This window comes from Sprattus sprattus (genome assembly GCF_963457725.1).
Source record: "Sprattus sprattus genome assembly, chromosome: 8".
NCBI lineage: Eukaryota > Metazoa > Chordata > Actinopteri > Clupeiformes > Clupeidae > Sprattus > Sprattus sprattus.
Genome location: NC_137927.1, coordinates 16,624,917 through 16,644,661, shown reverse-complemented (window position 1 = coordinate 16,644,661; position 19,745 = coordinate 16,624,917). Strand labels below are relative to the sequence as shown.

General features: G+C 44.3%; 2 protein-coding genes across 14 annotated transcripts in view; both read left to right on the top strand.

The window, feature by feature from the left end:
* Window positions 1-14,584, top strand: part of mical2a (microtubule associated monooxygenase, calponin and LIM domain containing 2a) — a 34,402-nt gene extending 19,818 nt beyond the window's left edge. For 2 of the 13 annotated variants that reach the window (XM_080843105.1, XM_080843112.1), the window contains 19 exons: window positions 255-512; window positions 671-786; window positions 1,196-1,322; window positions 1,576-1,666; window positions 2,952-3,099; window positions 4,379-4,578; window positions 5,374-5,480; window positions 5,728-5,799; window positions 5,950-6,084; window positions 6,370-6,492; window positions 6,801-7,079; window positions 7,373-7,480; window positions 9,143-9,301; window positions 9,460-9,531; window positions 9,751-9,834; window positions 10,590-10,697; window positions 11,521-11,695; window positions 11,828-11,904; window positions 11,994-14,584. In XM_080843105.1, the coding sequence (XP_080699231.1) occupies window positions 255-512; window positions 671-786; window positions 1,196-1,322; window positions 1,576-1,666; window positions 2,952-3,099; window positions 4,379-4,578; window positions 5,374-5,480; window positions 5,728-5,799; window positions 5,950-6,084; window positions 6,370-6,492; window positions 6,801-7,079; window positions 7,373-7,480; window positions 9,143-9,301; window positions 9,460-9,531; window positions 9,751-9,834; window positions 10,590-10,697; window positions 11,521-11,695; window positions 11,828-11,904; window positions 11,994-12,389 (2,835 nt within the window). In that variant the 3' untranslated portion in view covers window positions 12,390-14,584. Of the gene's footprint in view, window positions 1-254; window positions 513-670; window positions 787-1,195; window positions 1,323-1,575; window positions 1,667-2,951; window positions 3,100-4,378; window positions 4,579-5,373; window positions 5,481-5,727; window positions 5,800-5,949; window positions 6,085-6,369; window positions 6,493-6,800; window positions 7,080-7,372; window positions 7,481-7,830; window positions 9,532-9,750; window positions 9,835-10,589; window positions 10,698-11,520; window positions 11,696-11,827; window positions 11,905-11,993 lie in introns of those variants that run through there. The other 11 variants (XM_080843111.1, XR_013968733.1, XM_080843109.1 and 8 more) reach the window with 11 other exon arrangements.
* Window positions 14,585-17,916: 3,332 nt separating this feature from the next.
* On the top strand, window positions 17,917-19,745 carry atpv0e2 (ATPase H+ transporting V0 subunit e2; the record flags this gene model as incomplete). The annotated part of the gene is made up of 4 exons (XM_080844085.1): window positions 17,917-18,020; window positions 18,344-18,391; window positions 18,548-18,647; window positions 19,612-19,745. The coding sequence occupies 3 exons, from the start codon at window positions 17,917-17,919 to the stop codon at window positions 18,639-18,641; spliced, it is 246 nt and encodes an 81-aa protein (XP_080700211.1). The 3' UTR covers window positions 18,642-18,647; window positions 19,612-19,745.

Here is a 19,745-nt window from a genome sequence, read left to right as displayed (position 1 = left end):
GTGGTAAAACATCAAATAATGTGCTGTTGTATTGTTTTCAATGTAATGCAGGTCAAAGATAATTTACAAATCATTATTTTCATCATTGTTTTAATTTTAGATTAACATACCGTCTCCACTTTTTCTGATTTGGGGTTGTATACTACAAGACCAACAAAAATAATGAGGCCAAATTTGACACTCCACAGTTTCGTCTGCTATTTTGTACCACACAAACTCAGAGACGTCAAACACTCACTGCTGTTGCATTACAGGACTACATTGATACTGAGATGCTGCTGAGCAGTGGGAACGTGAACCAGGAGGCTCTGCTAGGCTATGCCCGGGAAGCAGCGGACTACTCCACACACTACCAGCTGCCCACCCTGGACTTCGCCATGAACCACCTGGGCCAGCAGGACGTGGCCATGTTCGACTTTACCTGCATGTATGCCTCCGAGAACGCTGCTCTTGTCAGGGAGCGGTTCGGCCACCAGCTGCTGGTCGCATTGGTGGGAGACAGTTTACTAGAGGTGAGACCTGCTTGGTAGGGTTCAGTCTGAGAGAACAAGGTGGCACCACCTTGTATTCATTTGCTTGTCCTCATAAACGAACCCCTGAGTGTTGTTGATGGAGCCCCTTGAAAGACTCTCTCTGATGTTTGCTGATAAATGTTTGGATGTTCCTTCAGCCGTTCTGGCCCATGGGCACAGGGTGTGCTCGAGGTTTCCTGGCAGCCTTTGACACAGCCTGGATGGTGAAGAGCTGGGCACAGGGCAGAGCTCCAATAGAGGTGCTGGCAGAGAGGTGAGTAAGACACTAGACTTAAGATTCAGAATGTCATTCAGAAGTCAGAGAGGTTGAGCACAATAGAGGTTTCTATCAGCTGATGTAGAACAATGAAAGTGGAGATGTTCCTGTCTTAAGTCTCTCAGTAAGGCCCAGCTTTCCACCAATCATGCTTAGAGAAGCTCAAAGTCATGGATCTGGCTTCAGGAATCTCGGTCAAATGTGACAATGCCGGTTATGGGTGGGGCAGGACAGGGATGCTAGTCAATGCCAATTCTTCCAAATTGGAGCTTTAAAGCAAATCGGGAAAGGCAAAGTTTAAAAGGATTCACTGTTCTTATGACATTATTTTCTACAGCAGCAATATATTAACTGTCATACACACTCTGGAGGGGGTTTTTGACCTTTCTCTCTCTGTGAATTTCAGGGAAAGTCTATATAGAATACTACCTCAGACCACAACTGAGAACATCACCAAAAACTTTGATCAGTATACAGTCGACCCAGCGACACGTTACCCCAATCTCAACTCTAACTGCGTCAGACCTCACCAGGTGAGCGGAGATATGCCTGGAAATAAAGTATATCCATTCCATAACATACACTCCAACTCTCCAATATTAGGCACCACCATGTACCATAGTGGAACACCTAATGTTTGTCATGAAAACAATGTGCAGGCCGTGGAGTGAAAACATGGCACTGTACATTACTCAAGAATAGCACAGTTTTACAGAAAGGTGTCTGCTCATCCGGTGCATGTGTTTACTCACACATTTTGGGGTGGGCTTTTATGTTGTTTCCTAGGTGCGACATCTCTACATCAATGGAGAACTGAAGAACTGTTCTTTAGAGCGCGCTGCGACTGTACGTCGCCCCGTCAACCTGTCTAGACGAGGTCAGTCCATTGTTATTGGCATGTGGGGCTTTCTAGTGTTGGTTAAATGCTGGTTTTACCTCAGGGAATTGTGGATTGCAGTGTCTGCACAGCATGCAAAGAAACTATTTATTTTATGTTTATGTCAGACTCTCTGTGTACAAGCTGTAGCCTGTCTGAATCAATCCCCTGTGGAAACACTCCCTTCAAGATGAGGAAGCATACATTTCAATTAGACAGTGGTCATGTGCTTAAGAATACTTTGAGGATGCGCTCTTGCAGACCTACCAAAGGCCTGCTTTCCTGTGCTGTTTAAATGAGTCCCAGGGCCGTCTCAGAAGTCCTCATCTATGCATTAGGAGTTTGGCTCCTGTCTGATGTTTGTTTTCCCTTGTGGCCTTGCATGGAGGAAAGGCCTTCTGGGGAGTGTTCAGTCCTCTCTCTCTCGCTCTCGCTCTCTCTCTTTCTCTTTCTCTCTCTGTCTCTCTCTCTCCTCTCCCTCCCCCCCCTCTCTCTCTCTCTCTCTCTAAACAGCTAAATACCCCAGACCTATTTTGTACCCTCTGACTTTTATGGGCTTGTCTGAAAAATTTCAGTTTTCATTGTTGAAAAGACATACTGTATTGGGGCATAAGTAAATACGGGTTAGTCTATTATGATTGCTATGCTTCCACATCCTAAAACAGAAAACATAAAAAATGCTTTATGATCTATACATTTAGCATAAGTTACATTTGTGGCCAATGTTAGTATACTTTGTTGTATGTTGCTCTTGATGGTTACACACAGCTTTTCACCTATAACCTGTCTTTGAACACATCCCCACCCTTCTTTAACGACGTCATCTCATTACACAATGAGGGGCATGTCTTAACACAACACTGCACATACCTCAGCTGCTGTTTATCCTGTTATCTTCTCCCTCTACCTTAAACTACTGGATTACTCCAGTCACCTCTGCGGTTAAGAGTGCGTCACTGATTTTCATTGCTCACTTCCTCATTGCCGTGAGCGTCATATGCCTCAATTTCAAACTCGTCTCATTGGATTTGACCAATGACACAGCGGCATGTTCATATCTTGTAAATACATTAATAACGCATTTGATTAGCATCAAGTGTTTTGCTACGGTCTGACTACACTTACCTAACAGGAAAACTACCAAAAAAAGACACTGCGGTTTTGCGCTGTCTGAGGAGAGAGTGTGCAGTATTGTGCCGTCTGATTTCATTGTGTGGAGTATTATAGTGTCTCAAGTCAGTGTGTGGAGTATTAAAATGTGTGTGTGTGTTCATCTGTTCTCCAGAGTCCGAGGTGAGGCCAGGCCGGCTACAGACGTGGTGCCAGAAGCAGACGGACGGCTACCAAGGCGTGAGCGTGTGCAATCTCACTTCCTCCTGGGCCAGCGGCCTGGCCCTGTGCGCCCTCATCCACCGCTTCAGACCTAACCTCCTGTAAGAGCCCACTGCAATCACCCCTGCCTCTGCCTCTCCTCCCCACATCGCCTTCTTTTGCAACACATCCTTATTCTGTTGTGCCCAGGCCAACCCTATACTTAACCCTGAATGCTCTTCATGTCATGTTTGATATATAGCTCTTTCCGGGGTGCTTGTAAAACTGGAGGCCATGTGCAGTACTGATGAATACCCCATTATCCAGCTCACTTTTATTGTTCATGAGCTCATGGTGGCGGGTGAGAATGCCTCGAAGTGTTTGCCAAGATGAGATCAGCCATGAAACGAATGATCAGATGTTTATGTCTCTTAACAACCACAATTGGTCTTATGATTCACATGTGGGCCCTGTTGTAAGTCTGCCTCTTGGCTCTTGCTGCAGCTCAGAGGCCCATTTGTAAAGTGTAAATATGGGCAATGTGTGTGAAGAACGCTTTGACCCGTGTCAAGTGCTCTTTTCTCTCCTTCCCCCCTTTCAGGCGGTTTCTTCATTTCAGGGTTACGGAGGGATGTGAAAGAACCAAGCAAACTGAGGGTCAGACACGCAGTGTAAAAGCTCAAAGAGACCCAGTCTGTGTGCCACAGAGGGAGGTTGTTTGGAGAGCCTGACGTTGACATCTGTTAGACTTCTCAGGCCTTATCAAGAGTCATTCCTCACATAGTTAGTATGTCCAAAGACAGCCACTCCAGATAACACCTACCAGTTTCACAACACTCTTAGCTCCAGCGCTCCAACCACCACTCGATAGCCCTGTTTCTACTATCGAGCCAAATCTGGGCGAGCTAGTGCGTGCCAAGACCAGCTGCGATTCCATTGTCACTTCCGGGGCTTGATCATGCCTCCACGGGCTTGTGACCATTTTAAGAAATAGAGGAGTCTGACGAGGCTGTTGACCTTATACTTTATTTGAGTGTTTACTGTACATTCCACAAAGCCAAGATCAGAAACAGCATATTGTGCTGTAGGTCATAGATGCCTGGCATCCAGATATTTATTGCATGATATCTCAACAATCTCTGAAATGGGTGGATGGGTGACGTTTACACCAAGGTAGTATCGAATAGGTGGGTTTTAGGCCAGTACTGAGGGGCTCTCTGTCCAAATGGTTATTGTTGTCAGGGTTTGAGGGCTCGGCAGTTAGTCCCTGTTGGCCTAATGATAGCCCTAGCTCACACTGGCCTGATGTTTCAGTGTTGTCTCAGTGTTGCACCAATGTTAGTGCAGTCTCCATATCTCAGTGTTATGCTCACAGTACCCTGTCTACCTGCTTACCTCCAGAGATTATGATTTGCTGAATGAGGAAGACTTTGCTCAGAACCTCCAGCTGGCCTTTGACGTTGCTGACCGCGAGTTCGGCATCAAGCCATTCACCACCAGCAAGGAGATGGCAGCTGGTCAGGAGCCGGACAAAGTCACTATGGTTACCTACCTGTCCAAGTTTTATGAGCTCTTCAGGGGAACGCCTCTTCCACCCTCAGGTAATTTGTGCCTTAACAACACCTGCCCTCTCATGGTATTCCTTTACAGTATCACACTCATTCAGAAAGGTATCCCATTCAACAGAAAAACCTGCGCCACTCTCTCAATGGGTCACGGATTAGTATCTTTCAACAGCCCAGGGCCACGCTTTGCACAGGAGAACTGTGACGAGTCTTTCCACTCCATTGTGTGCTCTCTACTTGGTGTTTTTTTTTTCTTTCTCTTCAAAAGACACTTGAATTATGAAGGCCAGAGAGTGAGAGAGAGAGTGTGAGATTTCATCCAGCCTCGGGTAAAAGAACAGCTTGTTACACAATCCCAATCCGTTATGGAGCGTGGCATGTGGGGAATGCACATCTGCCCCAGTGCAGGTTCCCTCAGTAGAGATGGACAGACAGGGATACCTTAAAACACTCTCTCTATATACCCTGTGCAAAGACCTTAAGTATACTTGGCTCTGTGACCTGTGAGAGGTCATAGGATCCTCTTAAGTTACACGCCCTGTCAGCTGCCCAGATCCACCAGTGAAATATTCAAGTTAAATTGTGTACATTCCTTTGATCTGGTATCATGAAGTGGAGGTTTCCAGGAATACTTTTGTTTGTTAGCGGGCAGTTTCGTGAGAAAAGCAGATGGGCTGGCCCGGGCCTCTGCTTTCCGTTGCATCATTTTAAGGGTCTTTTCTTAATTGGATTTGAACATTTATATTGGCTATCCACGTTTGTATCATTAATAACAGAGTACAGTGGAAAGTCATAAAGCTTCAACAGAGGGTAATGTTTTTTCCGATGCAGATTCAAGGAGAGAGAGGGATGCGAACAACGGTGACTGCCCCTCCAAACCAACCAGGCCTGTTTACAAATCATTCAGCTTTACGCAGCCAAGAAAGCGGATACCAAAGGTACAGTCAGCACTCTTTGGTTCCTCTTTACTGTGTGTAAGTGATCTTTAATTTATAGACTTGAGACAAGTTTGTGGTGGGATAATATTTCCAGCTACTACAAGAACGTTTGACCAATATTGCCTTGGCGGTTCAAGGAAAACATGGAAAGTAGAATCTCACAGATATTTGATTATGCAAGACTTTTTGAGTTTTGGGAGACATAACTGTAACCAGATATTCAAATGCCTTTATTCTTATGTGTCAGGATGATAAGAAGTTGGAGGAAAATGACCCGACCTACAAACGAAGACGAAAGATATGCAGCTATTTAGAAGAGGTTGGTTTTGCTCAGTACTCTGTGCCATGTTGTTCCATCTGGCTCTGATTTAATCCAGTCTTATCTGACGGAAATATCGAAAGCGCCTGGATCAGAATAAAAAAATGAGGTGTAAGGCTCACGCTGATTTGGATTCGAATTCTTTCACAGGCCACAAATTTCTCAAGTCAAAGTTCGTCTGGGAGGGACGGGCAGGATCTGAAGGAGAACAAGGTGAAGTCCATGGCTACCCAGCTTTTGGCCAAGTTTGAGGAGAGTGCCCCTAGCTGCTCCCTGCGAAGACAGGTGAGAACCATCAGACACATCTGTTGGACTTGGACTGAGTCCATGGTATCACTGAAGAGCATATCATTGTTTCACTCAGATACAAATCTGGTGCAGGGCCAATGCAGAGCCTCTTATGTAGTGTCTGAGAGATGTTTCTCTAGATAAATGGTGTTCCTCCGCACGTCCCTAACTCCCAACTGTAGGGATTCTGCATGTCAGGTTTCTTCTTCTTCTTCTCTTTCCTCCGCTGTCCTCTTTGAACCCTTCCTTTCCTGGCTTCCTTTATTCTCTGCGGCGCCTCAGTCTGGGTTGGGCACGGTGAGGCCACCCCGGCCTCCCTCCCTCGACATGACTGAGAGCCCCCTGTTTACCAGACCCAAGGAGCGACGCCCTCCTCCTCCTCCACCTCCTCCGACCAGGAGACAGGTACAAATCTGCTGCAGCACACTCACACTCACGCACATAGCAGCGCTCCCTCAGTACATGAGGTGGGAGGTTATATAATGTCTTTGAGGGCCACAGGGTGGAACTTGCCAGTGAGGTAGACTTGCACGAGAGGTTTCTGCTGCCCCACCCGTGCGGCACCCAGCTGGGCCTCAGGAACAGGGGGCTGTCAGCCAGCTTGAGGCAGGAGTCTCTCTCTTCTCACACACACACACTCTCCGTCTATTTCTCCATTTCTCTTTCTTTTTCTCCCTCACTCGTTCTCTATCACATGTGCTGTGTGTTTGCAGTTTCAGTCTGCAGCTGCAGTCAGACACAAAGAGGAACACCCCCCTCTGCCCTTACCCCAGGCCAGCCCCATCTTCACTCGCAGGCGCCCCAAGCAGGTCGTTCACTCGTATGAGCAGTCGCGGCCCAACTGCGCAGACACTGCTGCTTCGGCCACAGGCGCCGCGGACTCTGCAGACGGGGCCGACTGCCCCAGCCACCCTCTCTCCCCTCGCTCCGCAATATTAGCCATGAAAGGGATGATTCAGCGCATGCAGAGGGTGGAAGATGAGATCACCCAGGTGACCTGTCACTCTTTCGCCTTTGTCTGCTTTCTGTCTTCACCTGTCTGTTTTTCTGACTTAAGTTTCTGTCTCTACTGTCTACTGCTACCCTTTTGGTTTTCTCTTTTGAGAGTCAGAGGTTAGGGCAGAAAATGGAGTTAGTGCATGTCCTGTTAATTTATGTCCATGTCAGGGATCTCACTGCCTCTTCTCTTTCCTGTCCCCAATGGATTCTCTCTCTCTCTTTCTCTCTCTATCCCTCTCCCCTCCATCCCTCTCTCTCTCTCTCCTCCCTCTGTGGCATCCTGCAGAGGAAAACCCAGACGCAGAATGCTAGAGAGTTTCTCAAAAAGAGCATAAAGGAGAAGGCCGTCCACTTGAGCTCTCTGTTTACCGGGTCCGAGACCTCTGCGGCTCAGGTGACCGTCTCGCTGTGTGAAGCCCTCCACCCCACTGAGTGCACCTGTGTTGTTGCTCGTCTTGTCTGATTTCACCACCACTTGTTTTGGTTTTGTTTTACATTCCACGCTGTTCAACCAGCCCCCTCCCCTTTTGGCCTTGTGCATCATTTTATTGCAATGTCTGCTTGCTCTGAATTAGAATAATGTGCTACATATGTGCACAAATATATTTGTCTTTTGTGTAAAAATTGGAAATGCAGAGTATGTTTTCAAAAAGAGGAACTGAAATTCTTAAATATATATGCATGCATATAGCTGGGTTGAGTGTTTGGTATGTCCATTAGTAAGTTGCATGCACCTGTGTTCAGTTATGAGTGTGAAGGTTGGACTACCCTGAACACTGGAATACATCATTCTTGGGGTCTGGATCATATCACAAATGACAAAAGGAGAGTTCAGATTGAGTCACCGCTGCCAATGTTGCATGGTGTGCTTTAGGCTGGTTGTTGATTGCTTGTAGGAGGACATGGTGTTCTGTGTTTATTTAATCACATGTTCTGTTTTAATAGCGTGGGTCTATAAATGTTTATTTACGTCAAGGCGTCAATGCTACAAAGCCTCTTTTTAACCAATATTAACGCCCAGTAAAAACACATTGGACAACCGCTTGTTTCAGGAGAAACCATTAAAAATAAATGGTCTCTCGTTGTTTCATTGCGTAGTTTATAATCCCCACTGAGACTAAAAAACCTGCAGAAGCCATCACCGAGGCGTGCGCTCTCCCGCTGCCCCGCGCTGTTAAAGTGAGTGGAGGCTCACATCCCGAGGGCTTCATTGAGAGAGAAAGAGAGGTATGGAGAGATAGAGACAAAGAAGGACAGTGAGAGAGGGAGAGAGAGAGAGCGGTATGAGGTATGGTTGCCTCAGGGCTCTGTTGTGGGAGCCCTGTTGCTTTATTACAAGCTGCAGGGAAATCCATCAGCCATCAGGTATTCAGCGCAGCCAAAAGATGACTTATACTCCCTGTCACTCAAAAAAGGCAACAGGAACAGTCTTGGGTTTTTCGATCATTTCTTTGCTCAAAATGACAGACAAAATTGTGGTGTTTGAGAGAAGGTCACTAGTCCATCTGGTTTGAGTCTTTACAGCATGGAGCATCCGGGTTCACTGGCTGCTCATTGAAACACAACTGGCAGTGCTCTCAGGAGGGAAGCTAGGTGGGGCTTTTGTCTTAGTTGCAGCAAAGCCTGCTGGTCAGTTAGGCCACCAGAACGAGGGGTAGATGATTAAAGGGTATATAGCTGACTCATTTGTGAAAGCTTCACATCTGCTTGACAGTGGCTGCATGTGCTTTGGCCGTCCACTGCCAATACAGGGTTTTGTGTGTGATTGGGAACGGTTTGATACATAATGAGGGAATCAGGTTTGAGTTTTTACAGTGGAGCTTCTGCAATACCTCATTGGGAAGTAACAGGTTACCCCCCCTGCCACAAACACACACATCACACAGATTACATGCACACATTACTGAACTGTACCTCATGCCAGGGCAGGAACAGTCAGTCATTAACCACCTCTTTTCTATCCTAGTGCCTTCTCCTTCTAACGCTGTTGTCTGTCTCTGACTCTTATCTCCTCCCTTTTGTCCACGCGGCCCCTCACCTCCTCTGCTCTGGACAGCCTGACTACTCTACAGTGTTGCCTCCTAACACCAGCCACCTAACTCCCCAAATAACTCCAGCAATAACTCCACCGCCCCTCCTGCCAGAATGCCCTACTTCCTCCTGCCCCCCTCCTCCCACTTTCATATCCTCTGCATTCTGTCTGCTGCAGCAGCAGGTAAAGGATCCACCCACGGACCGGTCTTTCACCCATCTTGGATCACTTTCAGGAATTTCATCATGCGCACTTTCATCATTAACAACTATGTCATCTCTCTGCTTCATTTCTCTGCCTGCGGCACACGTTTGATGGGGGGTAAAAACACCTTAATCCAGAAGCCACAAGATTTAGATATGCAGCTTTGTAGAAACACAGCTGAAAGACAAGCACTGAATGACATGCGGATGGTGAGTGCCCCTCAAAGTGCCTCAAAGCCACATGCATGTTCTCTAGGTACATGTTATTGCAACATGCATGGTTTTAACTTTCTTTTATGTTTTTATTCTACCGTATTTTACATATCAAAACCATGTTGTGTGCTTTCTGACACAGCCTCCTGTTGTTTCTATAGCACTACAAATGAAAACTGTGAGTGATCAGTAGATATAATCTTGTTTTGATTTCAGTGCAGCGGCAACACGTCCCATTTTTCGCTCAACAAGCAAATAGAAACGCCTCAGTCAAAGCAGGACCCTGCTGGGCCCAAACAGGTATTTCTGTCACTGTGTCAATGCGCTTGCCCTCAGAACCCGCTCACAGCCCCTCGAGGAAACGCTTGCATGCCAATGTGTGGTGTGATTTTTGGCTGAGCTTGAAGCCACGGGTTTCGATTAGCCAGCATGTCCCTGAGAACATCAAAGGCAGTTTATTATTGTGGTGCCGCTCCTTGTGGGACTGTCTGCAACCCCCCCACCCCCCCCAGGTAGATCCCTGATCAGGATCAGGCCATAAGGGTATGCAGAAGGACGTCAAACCACTTCGACATTCCCAGTTTTCCACAATAGGAGAACATTCCAGGCAGTCTTTGCATTGTTAGAAATGGTTTGAAATTTAAATCTGTTTGATGGGAAAACCTCCCATTTTTTTTACTGGAGGGGGACAGGGTTGGTGGTGGTTGTGAGTTAAAAGTCAAGTTGCCTTGGAAGGAGCAGTGGTTTGGGATCACAGGATGAAATCTGAGGCCTTCTTCTAACGCATGGTAAAAAAATGAATGTGGGTTCCTTTGAGTTGGAGGAAAACATCTGAGCACTCTTTGGCTGATATCTAATCTAACCACATGCTGCATGCAAACAGGTGTTGAGCTCAGTTGTGTTTCCAAATTCAAATTCATCCATTTTTCTTACTTCCTCTGCGCTCTGGGTCATCTGCACTAACCCCTGATACTGTCTGCATCAAGCTGTCTCTGTCCCTTTCTTGTCTTACTCCTTCTTTCCATCCCACCTCTGTGTCTGTCTGTGGCCGTCAGCGCACGGTGGGGAAGGTGTCTCTGGTTGTGGGAGCCAGGGCTGAGACAATAGCCTCTCTCTATGAGCACGATCACAAGCCCAAGGCCAACAGCCCGCCAACCTCCCCGGTAAGCCCACTGGACATACACATCAGCAATCATCAGTGTGTGTGTGTGTGTGTGTGTGTGTGTGTGTGTGTGTGTGTGTGTGTGTGTGTGTGTGTGTGTGTGTGTGTGTGTGTGTGTGTGTGTGCCTGTTAAAGACAACAACAACAACAACAACAAAAATCCCTGTCAAGATCAGCAGTAATATATCGGTGCGGGAACTGGCTTCAGGTACAGAAGGAGCTAAAAAATATGGTGGGATTTTCACTTTCTGACCTTTACCCCACCTGGCTGCCAGGTTATTGCAGCCTGGGGATTTGGGGTGTTAGAACGCTGAGTGTTACATTACTGCATGTGGCTGTGTGTGTAGGCCACAGTGGATAGGTTCCAGGTTCGTTTTTAGCACTCTTCAGTGTCACAGAAGGGGCAGCATTAAGATTTAGCTTTACAGGAGTCTGTTGTTGGGTGAGCGATGCGGTTCTGTAGGAAACAGGAGGGTACCTCCTTTGTAAGGGAAACATTAAATTGAACTTGTGTGACCTTCTCGGAATACTGACTCACCATGCCCTCGTGTGAGTGCTTCCTGTTTTTTTTTTCAACCTGTTTCCTGGTTATGGCAGAGATATTATTTTTTTTTTATTGCCAGTAGGAGGGACGTCTGCATCCACATAAATCTGCTCTGTCTCATCTGTCTTATCACTGGAGGCAAAGTCCAGGCATGAACTCTCCCAAACCAACAGAGCCAAATTAAACATCGACAACTTTTCAAGTTACTGTGTCTATAACTCACTCTCTCTCTCTCTTTCTCTCTCTCTTTTTCTCTCTCTCTACCCCTTTTCTCTCACAGGGCTCTTTCCGTAGGGAATTAGGTGGCAGTGAGTTATGTCACTCATGTAATAGACGGGTCTATGTTGTGGAGCGGCTCAGTGCGGAAGGCCTGTTCTTCCACAGAGAGTGCTTCCGCTGTGACACGTGCTGTGCTCCGTTACGCCAGGGCGGACATGCGTTTGACTCTGAAACAGGTAAGTCACAGACGCCACAACTACAGAGCACCTTAGCATCCTGGTTATAAAGTAATGAAGTTTTCGTTTTTTAAGCTCTTAAAATTTCCGTTAAGCTCTTAATGGAAATGTATGCATGTCCTGTTTCCTCAGGCAAGCTGTACTGCAAACTGCATTTTGCAAAACGCACATCTGGTGCAAAGCGAGAGAAGGCTTTCGGTCTGCATATGGTAACCATCTTCATCACCGTAACAGCAAGTAGTGCCTCTTCCTCTCAATATCTGATACCTGACCTGCATGTGTGTCTTTCTGTTTTCAGGAAAACGACGGCACAGGGCTCCAGGACGACTCCGGGACGCAGAACTCCAGCGGAGGCAGCTCCTCCGGCCCGCGGCCGTCTCCAGGTACCCTGGGCTCGCTGCTCAGGAAGAGCCTGAGCTGGCCCGTGCACGTGACCCGGTCTGTGTGTGCCGTGCCCCGCCGCCTGTCGCGCTGGATGCGTAGCGCCGCTCAGGCCACACGCCTCCACCTCACGGCCCACGCCGAGGACTATGGCTTCCTGTTCGAGCTGCTGAGCCTGGGCCTGCCCCTGCTGGGCTTCCAGCTGGAGGTGCTGCTCCACATGTACTCCGAGCTCGAGCTCGGGCCGGGGACTATCTCCCCGCAGCCCCTGCTGCAGTGGGCTGAGCAGCACCTAGGCCTCAGGCTCATTTAGAATAAAATAATGGAACTCCTATGATCCTCTGGGGCTCCATGCCATTCTAGAGAACTCACTTGTGTTACCTAAACGCATGTTTGAAATGCATGGGGTGATGATGGCTGGCCACTGTGTAAATACCTATAAACAAGGTTTTTTTTCCCCCTAACAGTCTGCTGAAAGCAGGTTGTAGTTTGTTCTTAAAGTAATTTCAAGAAAATTAAAGACGATCAGCAAGTGCCTGATGCAAAACATCTTTCACGGGGTTGATGTGTGTGTAGCAATGTTTGAAAATCTAAATGTACTCATCAGTACATGTCTACATTCAAATCTCCTTTATGAATCTATTTGATGAGTTGCTCAGGACAACTCCTCCAAATATGTGTTCATTGCTTTTCTCAGGTTGCTGTAGCTCCAGTCTTTCTGAACATTGTGATTAATGCACAATGTCTTAAAGCACTTTAAAATGGTGGTCTGTCCTTGCCTGTACATGTGCTTATTTCTGAGAGGTCTTTTTTTATTTCTCGTGTTCAGACAAGAAGGACCAGATTTGTGCAGATGCTGCAAGTTTACTAAACCTGAAATAACTCAGCAGGAAGGGCAGTGTGTTCTTTTAAGGTTGTGTGCAATGAAAAATGCCAAAACAGGGTTTCATCTTTTAAGCCATTCACAAAGCCAAATCTTTCTTTAACAGGTTTACATGTGTATGTGTGTCTGTGAGTGTGTTACAATCTTCCATTAGAACATTTCTTAGTATCTCAAACTTGCTGTACCATTGAATTGTAACACTCTTTTATTTGACTTTGTTTCAAACTATCATTTTGTTGATTTGTACATCTGTGTTTGGGCATTTTTTCCCTGAAATATAGCTGGATGAAAGTAGCATTTCAGGGAAGTCTCTGACTGGCATGGCTCAGTGCCTTCTGTTGTACCAGTCCATGTAAAGATGACCCAGGTTCAGATCATGATGCTTTTTAATACCCCTCTTCAATTTCCAGGACAGAATAGGAAAGTAACGAAAAGGCATTGGACGCGTTTCTGGTAGTAGCAAAAGCAGAAAGGAGTATAACTGATTTGACATTGTTCATCTTAGTCCTCTGAATCTGGTTGTCTCTACAACTGTTAAAGGCACATCATTCCACTGCTTGAACTTGGTTACACTAAAAATACTTGTATGCATGAACAGTTGAATTGCATGTGTGAAAGAGCACCTTATATATCATGTACCCCAAAGATAATGCAGATGCTGAAGAAATGTTTTTCACCAAACTGATTTCCACCAAAGATCTTGTTAGATTTCTGGTGTTCTCTACAAGTATACACTGAACAGTTAAACTTGTACTGAAACTCATCCCTGGCTGGACACTATTATACCCACCAGGATGATGTCTCCAGTATGTGAAAAGGAGTTAAACAGTGACAGTTTACATCTAGTATTTGTACGTGGTAATAAAGCATTTATTTGTAACATTACTCATTTAGGGAGGATTTTTCACCCACACGTTTCTCATTGATTTAACTCAGATGTATGTGTAATGTATGTGTCCTTTTCTGTTACTATTGCTCTTTGCTATCTCTCTGTCCATTTCATAATACCTCTCCTTTATTTTCTCTTCTTTGATTCACTTGTAGTCTTTTTCCAAGTTCCCCACGTTGACACCTCCGAGTCTGAATCATGTCAGCCCTGAAGCTGATCCGCTCTGCACAGTCACCTGACCTTGTGCTGTGGTCAGTGTTTCACCATAGGGACGCATGATCAGCTCTTTATACTGTTCAGCACCTACTTTTCACTTCACAATTTCTAACACTGAAAAAGTGTGTCTATTCCATTGTCTCAGATTTCAAGTGTTAAAATGTGGCATGGTGTGTTGTGGCATGCCAAAATTCCTTTCCTTGTAGTGCTTTTTCAGTGCATGTTCATTCTTAATTCTGGAAGAAAAAAAACTCCTGGCCTTTTTTTAACTCTCTCCTTTTTTCTATACTTCTCTGTCTTTTATGTTTGTCGTCTTCTCTTTTTCAGACTCCCTTTCAAGAGCTCCTTTGTCCCTCTTGACAAATGGGGATTCTTGTACCTGAGAGGACTGTAGTTTAAGTGGCACCTTTTATTTGACATGTTGTAAAACTGTATAAAGTTATTTCAAGTGAAACTTGTATTTTCCACATGGAAATGTGCATATTGCATTATTTATGACATTTCAGAGCAATGCACACATACAATAAATGAACTGATTTGTTTTAGTTTGCAGTGTTTCTTTTTTGTGTTTCTCACATACTGTCAGGAGATGCCATCCACATCTTTCTTCAGAAAGCACAAAGCCTCAACATGAACATCTTGGATGGTGTTGTTTTTTAAGTAATATGCATATCCCAATCAGGAGCTACAATTATTTTGTAACCCTGCTTTTAAGTCAGAGTGATGTTAAAATACATTATGCATGTTTTTAATGTTTCTCAAGGAATGTTTGACAGTGGTAAATAAGTAGTTTTTCTTACACTCTCAAATTCATTCTGCTGGGATATGGTCACGTAGAGAGAAAAACAAACTTTAATCATCTAGGCTATTTACTATGTAGTTTATTCTATTTGGAAACCCACAAGCATCTTCACAGCATTGTGTCACCAAAGTAACTACATCCACCATTAGCAAGCTAGCAAAGAGACAACTTCTGTTTTGGGTGTTTGCAAGGCTAGTCAGTCAGTGAGTTAGTTTGCTAGTTTGAAACAAAACCCAATAATACCTCTGTACAACTCTACCCCACATTATCACCCCCCTCTCTGACATAATATTACATGTATTTTTATACACAATCCCCAGTTTGTGAAGTACTGCATTGTCATGTACAGAGCAGATTAGCTCACCCTAAACATTCTTTCCGTTCCCTGATACCATGCAAAACAGGCAAACCAGGCAAAACAGCTCAGGCATGAGAGAGTGTGAACAGAATGAGCTCAAACCCCACTCGGCACTGATGAGGCCCATGTTCCTAAGTGGATTCGGATGAGATCTACAGCTTGAAAATGACCATTCAAAAGTTAAGTGGGGATGTCTGAGCAATGAGGTCACCAACTGCATATCAGTAACCACATGGCCCTCACTGATGCTGACCTCTTATATTATATACGCTTACCAGATAAGGCTCTCTCATCCTGACCTCCTATATGATATATGCTTGCCAGATAAGGCTCTCTCACTGGGGGTAGCAAATACCATATGTGGGCTGCAACAATGCTCTGTATCTTATTTCAGCAGTCATGCTAAAACCTTTCCATACCTGGTTATCATTACTCTAGTGGACCCCGTTTGAATCCCTTAACTTTGGTGAAGCTTTTCTTTGATCACACTTAGGCAACTGATGGAGCAAAATCAGACTCTTGGATTCTCATTAAAATCAGTGACTATAAAAAACTTTTTTCATTGGTTTACATTCACCTGCACAGTGTTCTCAAATGAGAGGAAAGGGATGGAGACATTGTAGAGTTTCTGGACTCAAGCTGAACTCCTACTCAGAGTACATTTCCTCTCAGGGGATAGGACCTAAGAGGGAAATGCATTCTTGGGTTATGAAGTGGTTGTGTGCATGCCTTGTCAGGCCACTCATAAAGAAGACAAGAACTCTGTTGTGATTTATTAGAAGCGATTTGGAGCTCCAGAATAACAAACTTTACAGTGGTATTGGGTATTGGATGCAGTCACGATTGGTCATCGGCAAAACAGCAGGTTGCTGCAGTGACTAAAGGCTGCTGTATGTTTAAAAGTCTCGCGAAAAATACCATCTGGCTGAGAAACAATGGGGCATGTAACTGTAACAGTGTCAAGTGGATAAATGAATGAATGAACACAAATATGATTCAAGTATATATAGGCCTACAGTCAGACGGACAGAAAGAAATACAGACAGAGACAGGCACAGGTATAATAGAATGAAAACAGATGGACAAAGACAAGCAGACAGATGGCTAGGAAAAGATAGATACATGCACACAAAGAAAGCCTTATTTACCCTGAAACATCAGTAAAATGAGGCAGGTGACCAATATGTACACAATGTACAACATCAGATAATCGTAGACTTATATCATATATATCAAACAGTGTACAATAAAGGCTCTACTGTGGTCTGTCACTAAACACATGATTTTGTCTCATCACCATAGAAACCATCAAAACCCTAAAACAAATACTGCAGACCCTCAGACCAGCACTCAAGAGAGTGGCTTCTGTTGCCCCTGAAGATAGTATTTTCCCTTGCCTGTCTTCACTCCCCTCACTGGACTCTCCTGGCCACTTGAGATAACAGGTGATATCTCCCTCCCTGTGGATGCCGCCTTTGAGTCATCCCAGGACACAACAACCCAGTTAGCTCCTAAACCTCACTCCACTCCCTACTTCAGGATTCCTTAACTCTTCCATCATCGCACACAAATTGGCGGAGAACAAGCTGCCGTCCAAGTGCAACATTACACACACGTTTGTGTTGGCAAATTTGCTGATTTTTGCTAAAGTGAATCTTTTAATGTTGTCCTCTAACACATGATACAATACATACAGTACTTGAGTGGGCGGCTAAAAATCAAGTGCAATCAATTCATACAATGTGCATCACAATGTGCAATCACCACTCATGACTCAAAAGTTCAAGAGATGATAATACATTAATTATATCACCATTCCTGTGTCATCACAGTGCTTTGTTTGTTTAAAGGTTCATTGCTGTGGTGCTTGCACTTCAATAATTACCTTTGTCATAATGATGTCATATTAATAAAATAACCTTATAATAATCATACATGTAGATTCTTTTCAGCAGTCCCAGTTGTAACATTTGGAAGCAGTGTGGAGTATCGACAATTCAAATTGACTCATTCCAGGATCTCTGCTTTCAATGAGGCTCATGAGTTGAGGTCAGGTTGTACAAGAAAGAAACAGCGCTCCATACCGTCCCAAACCCCATCCCAGACAAACTTTAGTCTGATACTGCCATCTACTGGTTATTTTTTAAAGGTTTTGCCATTGCTCCTAATCTACGAGTAGGAGGAGGTCCAAACGTGGAATTCTGCAGAGAAGCACACTACTTGCAACAGATTTTTTTCAAGCCTACATTTAAAAGGCCTACATTTCCCACCATACCTAGCTCCTGTGTTCGGGATCAGTTGTATCAGTGAGGCACACACCAGCACGCGCGTGTGGTAGGGCAGAGAGGTAGGCTTATTGACCCATTTGCAAACGTGTGTGTTCTTAAGGCCTCTTGTTATATGTATTGTCAAAACATATGATGGGAGTGGTCACTATCAATGCTCTCTTACGGACTTAGTCTCAACCTGTATCAACCATTGCTTGATTGTAATCCTGACTGATGGCTCAATTGCACCAGTAAAAAATAGAGCAAAAAGGAACAGGGAGACCGTTACAGCCAATCCAAAGCGGTGTGACGCAAAGTAGGTGGGACAAGCCGCTTTCTTGGTTACGTGAGAACGCATCGTTATTTCAGTCCATCATCACGAATATATACTAAGGATAAAATCAAAACAATAATCGTTGTGCAAAATGGTTGCCCACTCGCTTGCCTGGCCGATGATTTGTTTTACAACACTATGGGGTTTGGTTGGTGTTGTAGCCCCCTTTTTCGTGCCAAAAGGTCCAAATAGAGGGTAAGTAGGCTTTAAACGATAATGTTCTTCACAGGACTTAACGTTATAGTTATTCGTGTGATATAACCTTCGAGCGAATTGTAGGTTGTAAAACCAATATTGTGTTTCTTGTGGTTTAGCCATGAAGATTCTGTATTTTGGGATAAGTGGGAATACGGATGCTTTCCATACAAGGCCTCTTGCATCCTTAGAGCGTAGTGCATCTTTCTAGTTACCCGTATCTCTGCTACAACCTCGAATTCTCACTATGTTTGATTTAAGATACACATTCCCTTCATTTACCAATTCAGCTAATTCTTTCCTTCATTTTGTTTTGCCATCAGTGTTATCATCACAAGTCTGATATTGACCGCCGTCTGCTGCTATCTGTTGTAAGTATTCAGCATCATTTAACGTGCATTCATTTACGTGGAATTGGAGTAGAAATATGCTGCAAATATCAATGTCTCAATCTCAGCCTAATAGTTTTATGAACCCTGTAACTATAATGCAAGTGTAATAATAAATTAACGTGTTCCCCATCTCAGCTGGTTAATAGCCATCCTGGCTCAAACCAACCCACTGTTTGGACCACAGTTGAAGAACGAAACCATTTGGTACTTGAGATATTTCTGGGAGTAGAGACAGGTATGGATCAAAATCTCTGCTATTTTTGTACTAAAATGTTCTTTTTAAAGAGAAATGATGAATAGGCCTTTGTTATCTTTCTGCGCCTTACTATGCTAGAGAAAAGGACTACCTTTAAAGCTGTTCTGCATTTCGGTCTATTCCTCCTCGGCATTTTGATCTGTGAAGGAGGACTTCCTGGCCCCCACACATGATGCAGTTAGAGATCCAAATGAGTCAACAATAATTGATTAATAAAGTGATTGCCATTTTTAACCTCCGCCCTGGCCTGACATAATGGGTGTTACAAAAAACTTAAAGGCAGTAATAAATAAATTATTATAAACTATCATCTTATGATACATTTCAACTATGTTCTCAAGCATAACATTAGGATCCACTTCATCCAGTGTATGCCTGCTTCTTGCATGTATGGAGTGTGAGGCAGACGGCTAACGTAAAGACTGAAGGGCGCGCCAAGCCCAATAATGCAGCCAGCTGACTGTGCGTGGTGTAGTTTGGTGTCTTATGGGTTTGCTGTCCAGGCACTTTTATAGCAAAACGTAGTTCAGAGGAATAATGACTTTTCCAAGCGGGTTCCAACAGCTTTACCTATTGGACGTGTAATGAACATTGCATTGTGTCAAAACAACCATAGTTCTGTCAGTGATTTCAAAATACTCTGAAGTTATTGCACACAAAGGGATACACCTTTCTGCATCCATAAATACTGTGTCAACTTGAAAGTTATGAAGAGAAATATAACTAATAACTGATAACTATATAAACAGTTAAAAAGATTAACTGTATCCTGTGTTAGATGCCAGAAACCAGTAGGCCTACTATGATTTGTCACGTTCATGTAAAACCAGTCATAATTTATTTTATTTTATTTTTTATTTTGTTTGTAAAAATGTAAAGATACTATATCTAGTCTTCATGTGTTTTATTCTGTGTTATCATTGAATCTTTTCTTCTTTTGCAGCTTGTTGTGGAGAGCTATAGGATGGAGCCTCGACCCCTTATGTCAATTTGCCTATAAATATATACAAAATATGTTATTTAATTTGTCAATACATATCAATATATTATTTATAAATAATTTGTACGAAATGTTCT